Here is a 20,593-nt window from a genome sequence, read left to right as displayed (position 1 = left end):
ACATGGTTTATGGTGTTATAAAAATATCTCACATTCTTTCTTTTTTTTTATTTTGTCTGTTAGTGGCTTGCTGCTGCAGGAAAATGAGCGGTTTTCTGAAGCGCTGCATTATTACAAACTGGCCATCGGGAGTCGGCCAACACTGGCATGTAAGTATGTGTTTAAAGTATGTGTTTACTTAAAAAAAGGCCCACCTAAAAAAATCAATATCAGTATAATTGCACACTATATTAAGAATATTATCAGAGCTTTACCCTTCTGTCAGACAGCCTTTTCTGACTGCAAACCGCAAACTCCATGAATGCCCTGACTACAGATGTACCTCCCAGTTTAAAAAATCCAAACTATCCCTTTGAAAGAGAACATCATTTTGTTGCTGATTCATGATGACTGGAGTGATCGTGATGAGAGGAAGAGTTATCTTCAATTAAATGTTCTCATTTTGGCTGAGCTTTGTTTGGATTAATTAGATGTGAGTTAAGAGTCCATCATTGGATCACCATCAGGGTCCAACTTTAATGCTGAATGAGATGTTCTTTTGCCACGTGGTCATTTGGAGGACCATATTCAGGCTATTTCAGCATGACGGTGAAATGATGAGGTTCAATCTCACACTCGAGTGCTCGCAAGTGAGATGAGGGTCCGTCTTTTACTGTACCAAGGACAATTTTATGAGAGAGGACACGTTTCCAAACTGCTTTATTTTTTAACCTGATAAGTTTCCTTCAGGTCGTCCTCAGCTTAATCTCCTTTTAGCCTCACTTATTTCCAGTTCTTACGTACTCTTCTTATGGTAATTTTATCTGCCTTTGACCTCTTGTCCTGTCTTCTTTTGGCATTATTATTGAAAGTCCATCACCCTCAACAAGCTTAGTAGATCCTCCTCCATCCTCCATCTCCGCCACTCTTAAAGGAATAGTTTGGATAATTTGAAGTGGGGTTGTGTGAGGTACTCATCAATAGTACATAATGTAGATGCACCGCTGTGAACAGGGTCAGCAACAAAATGTATTTCAGCCCCTTATAAAAATAAAATCAACATCAGTTTAACTGTAATGACTTAGATTTACTTGTTGCACAGTGTTAGTCTGTGAAAATCTATCGAGTGATATCAGGTTCTCCTCCTGTTTTGCTGTTTTAATTGATTTCCCTTCCTCTTCTTCTTCCTCCTCCTCGTCACAGCGGCCTACTTGAACACAGGAATCATCCTGATGAACCAGGGCAACCTGGACGAGGCCAAACGCACCTTTCTGACTTGTGCCGACATTCCAGATGAGAACTTGAAGGACCCGCACGCCCACAAGAGCTCTGTCACCAGCTGCCTGTACAACCTGGGAAAACTGCTCCACGAACAGGGCCAGCAGGAGGTCAGTGTGCATTAAAACAGCCAAGGAAACAAATCAAACCAAACAAAGTGTTTCAGAAGAGCTTTTTAAATCTGAATCATCAGGTTAGGGCTAAAATATGTGTTGTATTGCTTTTTACAATGACTTTATGACCACTTTTGATTTAAACACTTACCACTTATCCTTGATATGGAACTAAAAGCTCAACCATTTAGAGCCGAACAGGAAACTGTGCAGCTAGTAAAGTCTGTTTTGTTCTATTTTGAGTGTCTCATCAATTACAAGGCCTGTATTATGCTGATGCGAAACAAAAAACAGACTTTTTTTTCCCTCTCCCTTACAGGAGGCCCTGTCTATTTATAAGGAAGCAGTCCAGAAAATGCCCCGACAGTTTGCACCACACAGCCTTTTCAACATGATGGGTAAGTTTCTGGGGGTCTGTTTCACCTTCAGTCTTTGTTTGTGATGCAGAAACTGAGAGTGCAGGATTATAAATTCCCTACTTTGGCAACACCTGCTTTGAAATGCTAAAGGAATAGTTTGGATTTTTTGAAGAGGGGTTATATGAGGTACTTATTGATAGTCGGTGTATTATCTACAGTAAATGGGAGTCGGCAAGCTCTCAGTTTGGAGTGACAGAGACTGGACAGGGTCAGCAATAAAAGGTATTATAACCAATTAAATAAAACTCACTTAAAAAAATAATATCAGTTTAAGTGTATGTATAGGTTTTTCAGACAGGAAACCTCTATTAAACAAGCCAGATATTACTCTTTCCCAACCAACCAAACTCCATAGACAAAATCAGCAATTTTACGTTATAGAACATGTGAGTTGAGGTTAGCTTGGATTCACAACAGAAACAAAAAACCCAGGTAGCAGATGACAAACAACTTTCACTTCTAGTTAGTTAGTTAGTTACATCTGATAGCTAATATTAGCAAAATGCTAGCTAACTAGATCGCTAATCTACATCAGTCATTAGCTAGCTAGTTATATCTGATAGCTTATGTTAGCAAAACACAAGCCACCTGGCTAGCTAATCTACATTAATCGTTAGTTAGCTAGTTACATTTGGTAGCTAATATTAGCAAAACCCTTGCTAACTAGCAAGCTTATCTACATCAATCATAAACTTTTTCTAACATTGGCTAACTTTAGCGTACAGGTCCCCCAGCAACATCGCGGCAAAATCACAAATTTTACCTTTTAGAATACAGGAGTTGTTGGTCTACCACTGCCTGTTTGACTTATATAATGCCGGTTTCCAGTCAGTAAAGGCTCTCTGACTGCAAAGTAAAGCTGTGAAAATATTCTAACTATAGCATACGTTTAAATTGATATTGATTTTTTTTTTCTTGGACCTTTTTTATGTAGCTAAAATATCTTTTGTTGCTGACTCAGTCCACAGCAGTTCATAGCTTTGCTTCCCTGCTGGTACTCTTCTCTGCTTCTTCTAAGTGGGGGTGTGCTGACCGCTGTCAACTGTAGGTGACCCACATACAACCTCATTTTAAATAATCCATTCTATCCCTTTAATTAGTTTTTTGTTAAGGTAACATAACCATTTGCCTGTAATTAAATTTGCATTGACTACGAAGCACAACGCCATGATTGTTCCAGGAGGTTAGTAAAGCCGTGTAGTCCTGGGACGAGTTTTACATGTTGGTTTCCATTTTAGATGTTGGTCTTTCATTTTATCTGAGCTTTGAGTGGAGTTCAACGAAATGACATTCACTCATTGCCAACGAAAACCTTCAGAGGACTTGAACCACCTGTTTGATTCTGCAGCTCATAAGTGTGTGCACAGACTGTGTGTCCTCTAGCAGAGGACTGAAGCTAATCCATGTAATACATCACATCCATCTCTTTGTTATTGTAACACTAATTACATTATTGGAAGCTCATCCTGACGGCATAGTTTAGATTGCAGAGAGATGTCTGCGCAGATTCCTCGGACAAGCTTAATGAGAGCAGGAAGTGTGTTTTGTCAGATGGAGGGAGGAGCTGGTGGAGGGCAGTGTTTGCATTAGTGTGATGTCCCGCAGTTTCTTTGTCAAAACTGATGTCATTTTACCCTGGGGACCAACGGCGTGTTCTCACATCAAACAGAATCTCATGGAGTTTTAAACACAACAGTTGTTCTTTCAGAGACTGGCCAGTCCAGATTGAACGGTGAGGTATTTATCCAGCATGCGAGGAATGTTGACCCACTGGATGAGAGGTCGAGGCAATTTATTTGTCCTGCACCTGTTAAAAAAAAAAGAGAGAGAAAAAAAGATTGGAAGGTCTAGTGTGTGAAATTTACAGGGATTTACTGGCAAAATATGTCAGAACTGGAATGTGATATTATGAAAATAATCTTTTAATGGGACGTTTACATGTATATATGTTTCTCAAGATCTGGCCTTTCACATTCTGTGCGACAGGTTCTCGTGCATGCTTACTGCTAGATGCCACTAAATCCCACACACTGGTCCTTTAATGCTAGCTTTTTTATCTGAGCACAGGGGTAGGAAGATTTAAGTAACATAAATCTGACACAAAAACATGAATAAACGGACCTTTCCTAAATTGCGCCCCTTTTTGGTCCGTGCTCAGTTGAACAAGCTTGAAACCTCAGTCAACGTCCTTCTCCTTTCCTGTTTCCTTACTTAGATTTGTGCTAGGCTCGTCTTTATGTTAAAAAGAAGACCAAATTTTAAAGATGCGTTAAAGATGTTGCTGGGGGACATGTATAATATTTTAACAAATAATGCTAGCTAGCCAGGTGGGACTTAGGAAGCATCTATTGGACCTGTAAGGAGGTGTACCAGGGTCTAAGAGCACTGCCGGATGTGATTTAAACAGGTGGTTCAGCTCAGCACACTGTCACAGTCTGCTTCAGCCTTAAACCACGAGGGCTGTTGACTCTGCGTCCCTGCCAAAACCTTTCTCGATAAATCATTTTTCAATTAATAGAATGGCCAGTGTAGCCAGGAGAAACTAAAACTAACAAAACATGAGTTCTGTCAGCTACTTGGCTGCCAAAAAATAAAAGTATTAAACAATAAAATGGACGTTTTTCATTTTTATAATGAAAGAAATGTGGCAAAGTAGACCCTAATGTTTCATTCTGTTAAAATAAAAACATTTTCTTGTATAAATGTTTCATTTTTGCACTTATTTATAATGTTCTTCAGGGGAGCAATAAATTTTTTTTTTAATTTTGCCTAATTTCACTTCCAGCTGTTATTGTCTTAGGTGATTAAATTGCTTTGAATTTTAATTGCTTTATTTATTTTTAGGGCTTTTCTGTTTTATTAATTTTTTTTTTTTACTTTTTATCCTCTTTTCCTTATTTTCCTATTTCTGTTTTGTTGTCTAGGAGCTTTTGATTTTTTTTTACTCAGCCATATTGTAAATGAGTTAAAATAATGACTGAATGGATGAAAATGAAAATATATTCTGTAAAAGAGGATCAGTCCTTCATGTAACACTGTGGATATTTCTTCAGCTTTTAAAATCATTATTCAAGGTTTGTATGGGTGCTGGTTGAAAGGTTGAAAAGTGCTTAGATTTTTGGGTAAAGAGCTTGAAACTGCATAATATTTTTACATTACTTCTATAATTTACTCTCTGATTGAACTGTTTAGTTTTTAGATAAAGAAATTAGTCAGAGTTAGAGAGTGACACATTTTGAAGCATGAAATTTTGTTGAGTTTTCCTGTCATCCTTCTATAGAGTGCAACCACAAATGATAATTATGGTTGTTTAAAGCACAATAACGTCTGATTTAATGTGATTTAGCAGTGACATAATCATTTTAAGTATATTTAATACATGTATATAAATATGTAATTTACCCCAGCTGATAGTTGCTGAAAAAGCTTGAAAAAACTTTGTAAAAGATATAGTAACCCTGATTATCATCTTAAAAAGATTAACCTTGACTCTCTGATGTGCGCTCTGCTTCAGGAGAGGCCTACATGCGGCTGAACCGACTGGAGGAAGCAGGTCACTGGTACAGAGAGTCCCTCAGGACGAAGCCTGACCACATCCCTGCTCACCTCACTTATGGAAAACTCCTGTCCATCATCGTAAGTCCCATTTCTGAAACACACACACACACACACACACACACACACACACACACACACACACACACACACACACACAGACGCAGTGAGAACCACGAGGTGAACTGAAGCATTATCTTAGTAACGATTGCGGTGGTTAGCTACCTGGCAGAGTGTAATTAAACGGGACCTGAAGTGGCAGAGTGCAGTGATGAATAATGCATATTGAGCGACTTATGGGACATGCGAGCGAGGCGAACCCACCCTATCGATTCCCCTGCAGAGCCTGAAGAGCTGTGATAATTGTTATGAGGTGTGAGCTTCTGCCTCTGCAAGGTGCATGCTAAACAAACTCCTCTTCTCTCCCGATCAGACGTCTACAAGAGGGATTCTGATGCATTCATGAATACTTCGTTTGACCTCCAGCAGTACCAGCTGGATGAAAAGAGGATCACGCAGTGTGAAAGACAGAATCAAGACAGAAATGTTGCGAAAAAATACCTTTTTCGGTGAACTCGGATTGACCCTGATCCAGGACGGATGCCAAAATAGCCTGAAAAACAGCTTTATAGTAGCTGCATAAATTCATGTCTGATGTCTGAAGGTCACAGACGTGGGGAGTTTGTTTGCTGAAGATGAAAGCTAACCCTCTGCGATTGGATGAGTTCCAGATTATCTGTGTGTTTTCTCTCCCTCACTGTGTGTATCTGAGTGTATGTGAGTGCTGGAAGATGTCAAGGGCACACGAGTTTGCCCAAATTCAAGGGTTGCACCAACAAAGATTAGTTATAATCAATTTAAAATGAGAAAAATCCAGATTTTAAATTAAACAGGGCTCTGCTGCACAATTTACAAACTCATTTTATTTCATTTTATGGTGTTTAATCAGTATGCAGATGCTCACTTCCCCACATTTCAGTGCTGTAAGGTCTTAGTATAAGAATGAAAGGGGCTTTCACTTTTTAAATGTTAAATTTCAGCTGCTCTGTATCCTTTTTCAAAATGTTACATTGTCTGCTACTTTGTTAAAAAGTTACAAAATGTTACATTGTTTGCCAGCTAGCTAAAAATGTAACAAAACATTACACCATTATTATAAACCATAATTCACTAAAATGCGCCATAATTCAAAGTTAAACTAGGATTTATTTTGGTTTAAAATGAATCCTTCCTGGTGCAAACCAGCCTGAATGTTTTTTTCTTTCTGCTAGCCCACACTTCCTCTCCTCCCTTTCCATAAAAACAAAAACACACTTGTGTGACAACAGATGTGTCCACAGCTGAGTCAAGTTTAGATGTGGGGGTTGAGCTGTGTGTCCTCTGTTACCCCTCTAGAGAGGTTTGACCTCCTCCCTTCCACAGCCCTGGGTGCCGAGTAAAAGACACGACCGACCTGCAGAGCCTAATGCCCATGCAGCTGCAGCCCTCACAGGCTTTAGACCTGAGTTCTGATCATTTCCTCTCTTTTGTTGGAAGATTTAAAGATATACAGACGTACGCACACGCACCTAAAGCACGGGTTCAGATTAGCGTCGCCCACTGTGGCTGGACATCTGCTGTGCTCCCTCAGGCTCAGGGCTGCAGATCCATGCAGGGCCCACCTCCACTACTACAGGGCTTTAGGAACAGGAGATTGGATGGACCCTGGACAATGGGCCGGTGGACAGGCTTATAATGTAATTACTCTCCTTCCTTATTGAATCACTCCATCAGCTACATTTTTGGCCCGTCCTGCCGGAGTCAATCGACAGTACAGACATGGCGAGGAAAGGTCAAACTGAAGTCTTGTACTATGGCTCACCCCAACATGTGCCAGAGTGCTGTTTTTCTCCGAAAGTTGATGTCTTGTAGTCCTCCAAAGTTTCAAAGTGACCCTCTCCTCCACACAGTAATGAAGCTGGAACCTGATAGTCTCGTACCCATCCACACTCCCTCAGCAAACAACAAGTGCAGCTCCTAAAGCCACTAATTTGCCTTATTCTTTCCAAGGTCAAAGTGCTTTCAAATAAGCCTGGTGTAACATTAGAGCCCTGCTGCTGGTCAGAGATCTCTCACTGGAGTGAGATGGGTGTGGTGTGCATTATGGAAAGTTGTGGTCAGTCAATGCAAAGCTGATTTATGAATTTAAACTCTAGATTTAGATACATTCAGCACTGATGCTTACCACCGCCTCTTACAGTGGAAGATTGGCCAGTAAGGCACAGATGATAACATACAGTAAAAGTGTGCAATGCATACTGGGGTTTCTGAGGGTCCTTAAAAAGTCTTTAAAAATCTAAAATCCTAAAATCTGAATTTTAGGCTTTAAAATGTCGTAAAATGTCTTAGTACAATGCTAACAGGTCTTAAAAGTTGATTGGAGTGATGAAGTTAACATCACTTTTGTAAAGTTTCATTAACTTCAGTCACACTGAAGAAATTGATTTGATCAAACTGTAACAAAACTGCAAAACAAAACCAACATGGAACCAGTAACCACCAACACATTGTTTCTTAGCTAGCTAAGAAAAGTAACACAAAATTACATTGTTTGCTAGCTAGCTTAAAAAGTGAACAAACGTTGCATTGTTTGCTTGCTAGCTAAAGAAGGGTCCATCTGTGGCCTCACAGCATACGAGACACGCCCACTTTATTACACAACATAAACCCATGAGTTAACTACCTGGTTTATCAGATTTATTTGAACCTGATCCACTATCTTTTAGCTTTACTAACAGCTACGTTAGTCAGTTCATACAGAAAGTTCAATTTTTACTTATTTTAGCTCTTAGTTGGTTGCATCACTGGTTAAATTGCACTCTTAATGGTCTTAAAAAGGTCTTTCTTAAATTTAACTAATTGAAACCTGAAGAAACCCTGCATACACTGCAATAAATAAGTTAAAAAAAGATGAGAATGCCATAAAATTGTCTGTTGATGGTTTTAAAGATGTAACATTGACCTGAAACCATTCATTAATCTGCTCCAGCCTCACTGGACTGAGCTCCACTACTTTCGGTTCTGATTGATGGCCGGGGAGAAGGCTTAATTGAATGTAAAGAGAAAAGTGCCAAAGAAAATGTGAAATAAGCCATCTAGGCCCGATATTCGCTCATTCATTCGGAGTGATTGCGGGCATGGGGAAGAAGCTAATGAAGCAAGCCTAATATGCCCGGTCCTCTCATTTCTTGTTGCATGGCAAGTCCATTGGCAATATGGAAGCAATCAGTGCTGAAGCATGAAACAAAAGAGGTGGAGAAATCAAGCCCTGTGCACACAGAAGTAATATCTCTCTGTTTGGTTGCAGGTACACACACACACACACACACACACGCACACATCTTTGGTGGGTTTTCTTTAAAGGTTCAACATGGGAGGTGGGGTAATGTGTTCATGATGAGGATCGGCTTCCTGCTGAAACTTCACAGCAGGGTTACCTTGCTCCAGCTGGTGCATGTCCACGCTCGACAATAACAGTAAAACACAAATTATTTTTGTAGTTTTATGTGGTTAAATGTGTCTGTCCACACGTTTGTGTCCAGCTGTATGGTATGCATGTTATATTAATGTGTATATACTGTTGGTGCTCTACAATCCTAATTTTTTACATTTTTCCCATGATTTAGTATTCTAATTCATTGACTCACATTAAATAATCTGATAGTGCTGTCACTAAGCTTTTATCTCATTTAAAAATTAGTACCTATTCCCTTCAGGCCCATTAAATTTCTTCATTTTGTACATGACACTCATGATTTCTGTTCATATTAGTTCATGACCACATTTCATTCTGCCCATAATTTAGTGTAATTCTAGGTTGTAGATAATAAAGAAACTCTCTGCTTGGATTGGTTATTTTTTTGGCTTTAATTTTTCAGTGTATTGCTGGGAACAGTACCTAACTCACACTCAGCCTTTGCTCAGCCCGCAGGCCAATTATATTTGTTATGTTATTATTTATATTATTATCTTGTTAAAAGAACAACACCACCAAAAAAAAAATACAGGAACACAATCACAGTTTAACTTAAATTATAAGGCATAATCACTGATTTTGCTTTGTTTTCCTTTTAGGGGCAGAAGACAGAAGCAGAGAAGTATTATCTGAGAGCCATTCAACTTGACCCGACAAAAGGAAACTGCTACATGCACTATGGTAAGAAGAAATATCAAACCTTTCCCTTCTAACATTTTATCAAAGCCTGTTTGGAAGCTGGCATTAGATTCATAAAAATATGGACGCTTCTTTCCTCAAAAACATCTCTAAGGTTGACAGAGCTATGAAAATAACATCTAAAGTCCCTTTTCCTGATTTCCTGCAATCCAAACCTCAGCTGTAGGCTTCAATATAATGACCAGGCTGCTGCAGTAAGCTGTACTCAGGATCATCATTAGGCCGCGGCCTTTATTCTTAGACCTTGTAGTGTCACCATGACTTATTTAATATGGGCCATATTTTAGAAACTTCCTAATTTACAGATCCTATCTTACCAGTTTGGTGACCATGGTAATTAGGGTTAGGACCCGATTTAGGAGAAGAACCTTCACAGATGAACAGTTCCTCAGTCGTCTCCTAACTTAAGATAAAAAAAGTGTATTGTTACACAAACATACTTCCCAAAATCTTATACAAAATGTCCTTACTTTATGATAAGCAGTAGCTAATTAGCTAACGGTGATGATAGTGTTCACTAACAGTAGCTAACTGTAGTGTTAGCTAACAGTAGCTAATTGCAGTATTCGCTAACAGTAGCTAATTGCAGTATTCGCTAACAGCAGGTAACGGTAATGTTCACTAATGGTAGTGTTAGCTAACAATGACTAACAATAGTGTTAGCTAACAGTTGCTGACCATAATATTAGTTAACAGTAACTAATGGTAGTGTTAGCTAACGATGACTAACGATAGTGTTAGCTGACAGTTGCTGACCATAGTATGGTAGTGTTAGCTAACGATGACTAACGGTAGTGTTAGCTAACAGTTGCTGACCATAGTATGGTAGTGTTAGCTAACGATGACTAACGGTAGTGTTAGCTAACAGTTGCTGACCATAGTATGGTAGTGTTAGCTAACGATGACTAACGGTAGTGTTAGCTAACAGTTGCTGACCATAGTATGGTAGTGTTAGCTAACGATGACTAACGGTAGTGTTAGCTAACAGTTGCTGACCATAGTATGGTAGTGTTAGCTAACTTGTTTAATCTGTATGGCTGTTCTTCTGTCTCAAAGTGCCATTCATTGTCTTTGCTCAATATTTGGTAAGTTTCAACGTATGTTTAAATACGTTAAAAAACAATGGTTATAACATTTAGCTTGGTGAGATGAGAAAAAAGTAGTGCTGTTTGTTAGGTAGCAGCCATAGGATTTCCTAACCTAAGATAAGTTTGAATTCCTTAAATAAGTTTGGATCTGCTTCTGTAATACCAAGAAAAATCTTACCTTACACTCTTTCTATTTTAACTTAAGACTGAGGATATGAAGTTTCTGTAATATGGGTCAAGGTCCTCTTCCAGTTCATTCCCTGGATCTAAAGTCATAGCTTGTGGAACGTGATAAGAGTTTTGGAGAGAACCGAAGCAGTGTGGTAATCATTTGGAAGTGTCAAACACCTTACTGTCTTTATCAGTCTCTCCCCCGCAAAAATCGCTTGACGATTAACAATCCCTGCGCCACAGTAACTCATTTGAACTGTCACTGACTTCAGTGTGAGTGCTGTGAGTGTTGGAGCTGTCTGAGGTTTTGCAGATGGTGCAAACACACACACACACAAACAGGCCTGTATGCTGTGTTTATCTGCATGGGGAGACAGGATCACAGTACACTGTTTACCCTCTGTAACACAGAGTAAAACACGATACCACGTCCCGCCTGTGCTGCTGTTAATGCAGTATTTCATATCAGTCTGGAGGAGCAGGCTCCGCGCTGCTCCGCGTCGCTATCTTTAGGATATTCATAGGAAATGAAATCTGTCCCGTCTCGCTCAAAGCGCCATTGTGTGTCGTCCCTTTCTCCTCGTCCTTATCTCCCTCCATTCCTCCCGGTGCTTTCTCTGCGCTGGATATCTCAGGGTTCGAGTTTAGTTTGGTCCCTGGCGAGGGGTGCGTTGCTGTCTTTGGATCGAGCTGTTTCCCTCTGACACTCTTTTCTCCGTCTCTGCCTATCTGCCTGTTTTTTTTATTTTTTCAGTGTTATCTTGTAGCTTCTTTCTATAGGTGCTGTTTATTTGGGCCAGCCTCCTGTTTTTATCACAGATCTGACTGCTTTAACTCTCCTGGGTTCGCTGGATGAGCTCCAGGTGTGAGCGCACTCTTAGAAGTAAAGGGCTGAGGTTCTACCCAGAACCATTTGCTTCTGAAGAACCCTTTTTTAGAAGAAAGGGTTCCTCAAGGCCTCTTTGCAAGTTCCAAATAACCCTTTTCGTCCAAAGAACCCTTCTTGGAATAAAGAGTTCAGCACTGAAGACTGACTCATTTGTCAATGATTCGTCAAGGGTTCTTTGTACCATATTACAAAAGGGTTCTCGGCAGAACCTCCGGATGGTTTCTAGATGAAACTCTTGGAATATAATAGGGTTTTTGGTGGAACCTCCTGGGTGGGTTTTAGAAGAAGTTCTTGGACTATAAAAGGGTTCTCCTTGGAGCAACCTGGGTGGGTTCTAGACGAAGTCTTTGGAATATAAACAGGCTCTTGATCGAACCCCCTGGGTGGGTTCTAGATGAAACCATGGGATAAAAAAGGTTTGCGATCAGACCTCTTGGATGGATTCCCGAAGAAATTCTTGGAATATAAATTGATTCTCAGTAGAACCCCCTGGATGGGTTTTAGATGAAACCCTTGGAATATAAAAGGGTCCTCTTAAGAACCACTTGGTTAGGTTCTAGATTAAGTCTTTGGACTATAAAAGCGCTCTTGATCAAAACACTTGGGTGGGTTCTAGATGACACCCTTGGAATATAACAGGATTCTCAGTAAAAACCACTGGGTGGGTTCTCGTTAGCACTGGTTTTTGGTGGAACCATTACAACATCGAGGGTTTCTCTGTAGAACCTCTCATAGATTGGTCCTTGACAGATGGTTCTAGGTAGAACTCTCTGGAAGGTTTCCCAGTGAAACTTATATTAAAAAAAGTTCTACCAGGAACCAAAACATGTTCTCCTTTGGGGACGAGTGAGAGAACCCTTTATGGTTCTAAATAGCACCTTTATCTCTCAGAGCGTGAGTGAGGAGTGATGATATCTGGTCACATTATAACACACTCAAAGACACACAGAGGAAGTGAGGCTGATGAGAGAGACGTTCTTTCCTGTCATTGTTCGCAGAACCACGTTTTAATGCAAACTGTCCCTCGGACGACCCGCTTCTTAAATCGTCTGTTTGCCGTCCGATAGCTTGTTTTTGGAGGCCGCACCAGAGAAACAAACCTCAGTGCAGCCTCCACACGTTCCCCTCTTCCTACGCTCGGTAACATCTGTGGCCGTTAATTTATAGCCACTGAGACAGACACTTGTGGGTGCCGCACCAGGTGGCCAGACTCCCACAGGAAAACACATGAAATACCTCCGCTTCATCTGTGTTCTCCGCCGTTGCAGAAAAACAAAACAACAATCCTTTCACTGTCTCACTTTCCTCTCGCTGTCTCTTTCCTTCCCTTGTTGCGTTTCCTATGGCGCTCTTCTCTTTCACTGCCTCCATTCATCTTCCCTTGTCTCACCACCGATCTTCATCTTTGTCTCACGGAGCTTCTCTACTTTCTTTTTCCCATAATGCCACGTCCATCAGCACGATAATAAAGCATAAACTTGTCATTAATTAAGTAAAGTTAACAAGAAAAAGAGTGAACATGCTTGTGACTCTGTAACACTGACTGTTAATAAAGATGGACGACTGTCATCACTTCCTCCCTCTGAACACAAATGAAGCCAAAATATCCCAGATAGGAGTGCTGCCATCTTGCGATGATGACATCATTTGGAGGCAGAGTCTGGGCACTAATGATCAGGGTTGGAGCTGCAGTATCGAGCTCCCATCCATACAACTGGCTGACTCAACTGCGATCAGGGCTCAGCTGTCAATCACGACATGAAGCCCCTCTTTTTTTTTGCATCTAATAACTAATTTAAAGTAAACTTAAAAGAAAAATCAACACTTAAACAGTGATAAGAACTTAATGAGAATATCTTTATATTTTTAGTTCGGCCCATTTCCCATCTGCTAACATGGAGAGGGTGGGGTTTAGGACATTTATTACAGCCGGCCACCAGGGGGCACCAACGTGTTTTGGCTTCAGTTTGTGGAGCTTTCATGTTGTTCATCTTTATATACAGACACTGTGGTGCTCAACCTCTTGTTGGAAAATGTCAGGGATCATGAAAGCCATTCAGGTTCTAAATCCATCCAATAGTTGTTGAGAAATTCCAGTTTGGACCAAAGTGGTGGACCGACAGACCGTCAAAGAGATGGACAGACATCTTTAAACCCGTATCATGACCCAGAACTTCTACTATCCTCAGACATAAGCGTTCTCCCTCTGTCTTTCCCTGTCCAGGTCAGTTTCTGCTGGAACAGTCTCGTCTTGGCGAGGCGGCGGAGATGGCGGAGCGGGCCGCGGAGCTGGACAGCTCGGAGTTTGATGTGGTCTTCAGTGCCGCTCACATGCTCAGGTTGGCTGAACTGCTGACACACAACAACTTCAAAAAGCACAAAGTACAGAACATTTAATGAAGAAACTTTGAGGTTTATGAAATCCTGTATTTACAGAGTTTGCTGCTGTGCTGCTTTACCATTTGCGGGTTTATTCTGTCCCACTGCCATTTAATAACCATCTTTGAAATATAAATTATACCAGTGTTATAGAACAGTAAATGTCCTCTATATGGAAATAACTGCCATAAAAGCTAGAACGTATAGCGTTTATAAACAGCAGTACAGTCTCAGTCCATCACCGTGATGTTTCAGTCCAGCTTGTAAAGACGCCATTGGAGAATTTTCCCTCGAACTTTGGCAAGCATGCGCGCAGACGGCGAATATAAGTCTTAAAACGTGTCAAAAGGGACTGCAAATGTCTTCTACTCCCAGCCACTCAAGGAAATATTGGAGCGATGTGCCTTCATTCCTTTTTGCTCTACATATCTGGAAAAGTCATCACTGCTCTCCAGCATCCATCTAAATACAACGCCGCAGAGGGTTTGTAAAGAAGTTGAAAGTCTCAGGGTTTGGCAGAGGTTTGCTTTTGGAAACGTAAGAGTAAATCTAAATGACAGATTGCTCTGCTGTATTCTGGGCTAACTGATTATTTTCTGCTGGGACTCACCGTGACATAAATCCAATCCGATTAGGATTCAGTGATTGTGAAACACACCTGTCATTCGCTGGATTTAAAACTCGGGCCGCTCCACTGATAAAACAGGTGAGCTGCACATGCTGTCTATAATATTGATCATTCACAGGATTATAATAATGAGCCAATATTCCAGATTGATGGAAGGTTTTCCTTTAAATGCTTCTCATGTACGAAGCCAACATTTCATTGCCACAAACCTCTGTTATGATTCACATATTATGTTGTTAATCTGGTATGTGACCTCTCCAGTAAGGCAGTTAGTTTTTATGGGTTTCGGGTTCAAATATAATGAAGCTGTCTTTTGGAAAGAGTCCAAAACCAAGGTTAAATCCAAAAAGTACTCAAGGAAACACAGAAACGCTCGAGGTAGAGGACAAAGACGACTCAAAGAAAAAGGCAGGAAGTAAAAGCAACTTAAGCACATAAGACTGACTCTTTCAAAATAAAACTTGAATTAACAAAAGTGAAACCCAAAACCATGACAAATGTTACTTTCCTTAAAGGGATAGTTCACTGAAAAATCAAAAATACATATTTAAAGATTTTGGCCCTCTCTTAAATATAATGGAACTAGCTGGCAGTTGGATTGTCAAAGCACCAACAATACATTTGAACATCTCACAGCAATGTCTCTTTCCAGAAATCAAGAACTTGTTACTCAAGAATCAAGATAATCTGCAGTCCTTTGTTGTGAGCAGTTTTATGTAGGATCTTGATTTCTTCTACGCCTGCTGACCATGACCACGGCACAAGGAGGAAATCACTTTTAAATGTATAGTTTTTTGCCGCTTTGAACGCCACAAGCCGAGTGCTATCTAAATCCATTATATTAGAGAGAAAGCAGACGTCTCTACAACCGACAACCCAACAACTCACACTGAAACAGACTAGATGGATAAATAGCACAACAGGTTATAAGAAAAATCTGTATTTTTGATTTTAGGGTGAACTGTCCCTTTAAAGCCTGACTTCCTGAGTCTTTATCTGCCTCCTGTATTGACTCTCCAGCACTTGAGCAAACAAAACAAAGACACTAAGTCTCTAAGATGACGATGATAGTCGCTCATGAACTCCGGTGAACCCTGATAAAATGTTGCACGTCTTCTCGAGGCATATTTCACTTCAGTCACAGTCTTATAAATATTAATTGGCATGTCGGGAAAGAGCGGCTTCCTTCGCTTTATTAACTTTGGCATCGCGGAGTCCGGTTCATGCACTCGCTGGATCAAACTGAATGTATGGAGCAGATTAACTGCTGCCATTTTATAAACCCAGCTGTAACATGTACAGGGGAGTTGCTGCATGGCGAAGTGTTTCTGGCATTAAGAAAAAACATTCGTCTCTCTTCATCAGTGAGTCTGTCATCATCTCAAAGTAAGTCATTGCTGCATTATCACAGTTATTACACAGCTAAGAAATGAATCAAATGAATCACTCGACACAGAACATTTTTCCTTAATGATTTCATTAGAACGATCTGTACCACCCGTTGGCTAATATGTGTTAGTATTCAGAGACTTCTTAATAAACGAGCAGGTCCATATGTTACAGCTTTTTGAGAAACATCTCTGTCTGGAGATATAAAGAGTAACATAATTTTGACAGTTATTGCTCGAGGGTGACTTTGCCCTCTCAGCTGTGCGCCCCAGTCTGTGGAACAAATTCTGCCCCCTCCACTGAGTCATTCAAAGCTCAGCTCAAGGCCACTTCTTTTCTTCAGCTTTTGAAAACACCTGAATTACTGCAAATAGCCGGCCTTTTATAATGGTTGTTATTAGTTGTTGCATTAGTCATTGATTTTATCTTGATCCCGACTTGATTATTTAAGCAGAAATGATTATTATTTAATTAGAAATTAATTCCAAATTGTCGAGGATATGTTTTTAATGCAGAGTAAAAAGGTTAGATGTGAAACTGTTGTTAAGAAGTATTCCTTAGAATTTGATCATGAGCCAATCAGAGGTGATTTAAAAGTTGAAAGTGCTCCCAACCTGGGGTTTGGGACCCTTTCAAGGGGTCCCAGGACAAATCTCAAGATGATTATCAGAAGCAAAACAGTTATTCTTTTTTTAATGGAAGCCTATTTCTGCAACGTGATCAAAAAAAGATCTTGTAAGTCATAAGGAGATTTTTTTTCACTGATTATAGAAAATAAGTTTGTAAATGTCCATGCAGCATGTTGTGTAATATGTAATTGCTTCGAGCACATTTTGAATAATGTTGATTAATCTTTGATGTACCTTCTGCATAACATGGTCATTCAAGTTTATGTAATTTTATATATTTAAACAGGTGATCTCTGAAATTGCCATCTTGTTTTCAAGAGGGACCTGCGCACAATAAAAGAAAAAGAAAAAGAAAACAAATGCAGTATAAGCCTACCCAGTATCACGCCAAAGCATGTAACCGCTAAACTCCACCAGACATGGCTGCGTCACATTTTTGCCGCGCCGCAGCAGCCAGAGCTGATTCGACCAGCAGTGTCTGAGTACCAGAAGCGGCTCTCCTTTTCAAATACACGCCAAGTCTGTTATTGACAGATGCCGTGTCAGTTAGCACAGAGCAGACTGAGCAGGCAGGAAGTCAGACACAGGAAAAGTAGAGAGAATCTGATCGATTTTCAAAATAAAAGACCCTGTGCAGACTTGTGACCATTAAGACAGACAGAAAAGACACTATTTAACTACGTAACATACTTATCCATGGCAGCAGCACAAAGAACAGATCAACAAAATCTAAACAAGTTAACATAATCAGGGTGGAGGCTGCAGACGAGGATAAATCAAAACCATGGCGTGCCGATTGGAATCAACCAGTCATCGACCCGCTGGTCCAGCGTGACACGTTTGGCCTCGCCCAGACGTGAAACGTCCTCGCATTCTCGTTCTGCAGCCAAGTTAGCAAAAATATATACATATAACATCAGGTTCGACTTTTAAAATAAAGCTCGCTGAGAAACACTGATGTCATTTCAGTGGCAGTTTAAAATAACTGCTTCCTTAAAAACACGGAAATTAAACCCAGTCTCCCATGTGAAAGTGCTATGTTTTACCCACCCATCCTCCCCAACATCCTTCCTGTAAAGAGTTTCTCGCTCTTTGTTCTGCACCTTCGTGTGTGTGTTCACTTTTCATGCCTTGGTGAGGCAGAACGTGACGCTGACTCAGTATCCTCTTGTGGATCGGTGGGACTGTTACAGGATCCAGCATAAAACTGTGAGCACAGACAAACACAGAAATTTACAACACAGATAATTTATTAGTATAGCATTTAAAACCACTTTTTCCAAGCTGCTCCTCTGCTTGAAGATGCGGTTAAACTGAAGTTTAATATCCTGTGACCTGACATTAAGATTACTGTATTTAGATGTGTCTAGAGAGCAGAAGGTTTTTCCAGTTTGGCCTTATAAATGAATAACTATAAATAATGAAACGTATCACCTGTGATAAAGCTCAGTGCACTGCCACACACAAAGGCTTTAAATGAAGACACGTACTGTGTGACTGATTCCTGATTATTTTACTGCGGTTAACATAATCATAATATGAAATGAATATGACAAAGTGAAAATTAAAACTGAGGCATTTTACAGCAATTTAATCAATTAATGATTGTCTAAGTCTAATTAAAGTGATTCATATGATCAGCTGTGCGATAATGAAGGAATACAATTATAATCAGTAATTTGTAACCGTACAATTTTAATGTTATGTCACATTTTTCCTCGTCTTTTCTCTCTTTTCTCTTCAGACAGGCCAGTCTAAACGAGGCAGCAGAGAGGCAGTACGAGCGTGCAGCCAGCCTCAGACCAGATGTAAGTACCTGGACTGGTGGGCCTGTTAGCACTTATCATGGACACACACACACACACACACACATACTCCTGCACCGTTAAATTCAATTTACAACACGCTACGCGTTACCCATCATTCTGACATTATGTTATAGTACTGTTGTTCCTGGCAAACAGTGACAGAGCTGAACATAAAATGGAAAGTGTGTTCTGTTCATGGCTGGGAACCGGTGCCTCGATGTTCTTATGCAAACACAGAAATCCCACAGAGGGAGAAGAAGAGTTCAGTGGTTACTGTCGCCTGATATTGAATTCACACATCCAGCTTCAGAGCAAATACTTGATCGTCGCAGTTAAACAGGCAAGAGCCTTGTGGGATATCGCGTCTCTCGGTGTCAGCACATGCGGTTGAGGAAGTTGAGGGCTATTATATCCTGTTTCTGCTTTGTATGAATCAGTCACTTCAAAGGCTGCGGGTGCGTGGACTGGTCATAGGAGCCCCAGTGTTTTTAAACCAGACCTAGAAGGAGCTTCCTGCAGTCATCTGTCATGTCGGGCTGCTTGGTGACGGTCTGCTCGGTGACTGATGTTCGGCTCAGTCAGGAGAGAGGATTAAACTTTCATCTTCATGCCCTTCACTGGAGTAACTAGTGTTAGATCGCCCCTCCTTTTCTAGCTGTGTTCCCCCTCCTCCTGTGTCTGTTGTAATTGAGTTCAAAATGTGGATGTGATTTAACATTATTACATAAAGTAATTTTATATACAGTATATATTTACTTTGTGCTAATTATTTTAGCTATTTATTTTAACTTTTAGCTAACTGATTCTATCTGTAACTTAGATAACTCAACCATTCTTTTACAGTACTTAAGACATACATTTATTACTCTTTAGCTAACTTTAGCTTTAGCTATTTCAACTTTTTATCTATTACTTTTTTATTACTTTCTATTACAAGCATACTTTTAGCTAACTACTGTGTTTAGCCAACCATTTCAACTGCTTGTTTATACTTTTAGCTAACTATTTCAGCTAGTTTTCTTTCAACCATACATCTAGCTAGCTATGCAACAGTTTATCAATAATGTTTAGCTAACTATTTCAACCATACTTTTAACTAACAGTCGCGTTTAACTATTTCAACAGTTTATTCATACTTTTAGCAGACTATGTCAACCATGTATCTTTTACTTTTAGCTATCTGTTTCATCCACACTTTTAATTAACAATTTCAAATATATATATGCTATTACGTTTAACTATTTTAACTGTTATTTGTGCCATGCCATCATTCAGAAAGCTCTATGTTTAGCCATCTCTATCAACCATACTTTCAGCTAACTATAATTTTTAGCTAACTATTTTAACCATACTTTTAGCTATTACATTTAGCTAACTATCTACTTTCAGCTAGCTATTACATTTAGCTAACTCTTTCAACCATACTTTCAGCTAGCTATTACATTTAGCTAACTATTTCAGGAATACTTTTAGCTAACTATTACATTTAGCTAACTATTTACTTTTAGCTCACTATTACATTTAGCTAACTATATCAACCATACCCCATAAATCCACAAAATGTCCCATTGAACCTAAAGCCTACTTGTGTGACAGCCTGTCCATTGCTCTGAAAATAATCCTAACCCTAGTATCTAATAACATATTTGATTTTGGTGAAACAGCTGAGATGACAAAAAGACCGTGGAGAATTATTTTTACGGCTCCAACTGAGCTTTTGTTTATTCTGCATCTAAGGTGACCGTGACATGTACAAACTGAAGTAAAACTCTCATTTGATTTCAACACTGGAAATGTGTCTGCAGCGGCAAAATATCTTGCAGTGTTGTTTGGTGAATATAGACGGAAAGACAGACTATTAAGGGGAGAATCCCCTCTGATTCAGCACCATGGACAAGGCCGGCAGTCACTAACAACTGCAGGGGGAGAATTTGTACTTTGTGTTGCATTTTTCTGACCACTGTGGTTTCAAAATAATGGTCCGTCTTAACAACAGGTACTAATTATTAATCTTTTGCGTTTAGCTGACTACTTCAACTGTTAAATCATACTTTT

General features: G+C 39.9%; 1 protein-coding gene across 1 annotated transcript in view; it reads left to right on the top strand.

The window, feature by feature from the left end:
* The window catches only part of tmtc2a (transmembrane O-mannosyltransferase targeting cadherins 2a), a 91,821-nt gene that overhangs the window by 63,887 nt on the left and 7,341 nt on the right, over nt 1-20,593 (top strand). Inside the window, 7 exon segments of the mRNA XM_084711011.1 lie at nt 64-149; nt 1,183-1,367; nt 1,690-1,768; nt 5,304-5,425; nt 9,458-9,539; nt 13,930-14,044; nt 18,475-18,538. Coding sequence (XP_084567137.1) covers nt 64-149; nt 1,183-1,367; nt 1,690-1,768; nt 5,304-5,425; nt 9,458-9,539; nt 13,930-14,044; nt 18,475-18,538 — 733 coding nt within the window.

The sequence above is a fragment of the Lutjanus erythropterus genome, chromosome 22, assembly GCF_056507025.1.
Source record: "Lutjanus erythropterus isolate fLutEry1 chromosome 22, fLutEry1.hap2, whole genome shotgun sequence".
Classification (NCBI taxonomy): domain Eukaryota; kingdom Metazoa; phylum Chordata; class Actinopteri; order Lutjaniformes; family Lutjanidae; genus Lutjanus; species Lutjanus erythropterus.
Note: the sequence above shows the minus strand (reverse complement) of the source record. Positions and strands in the feature narration are given on the sequence as shown.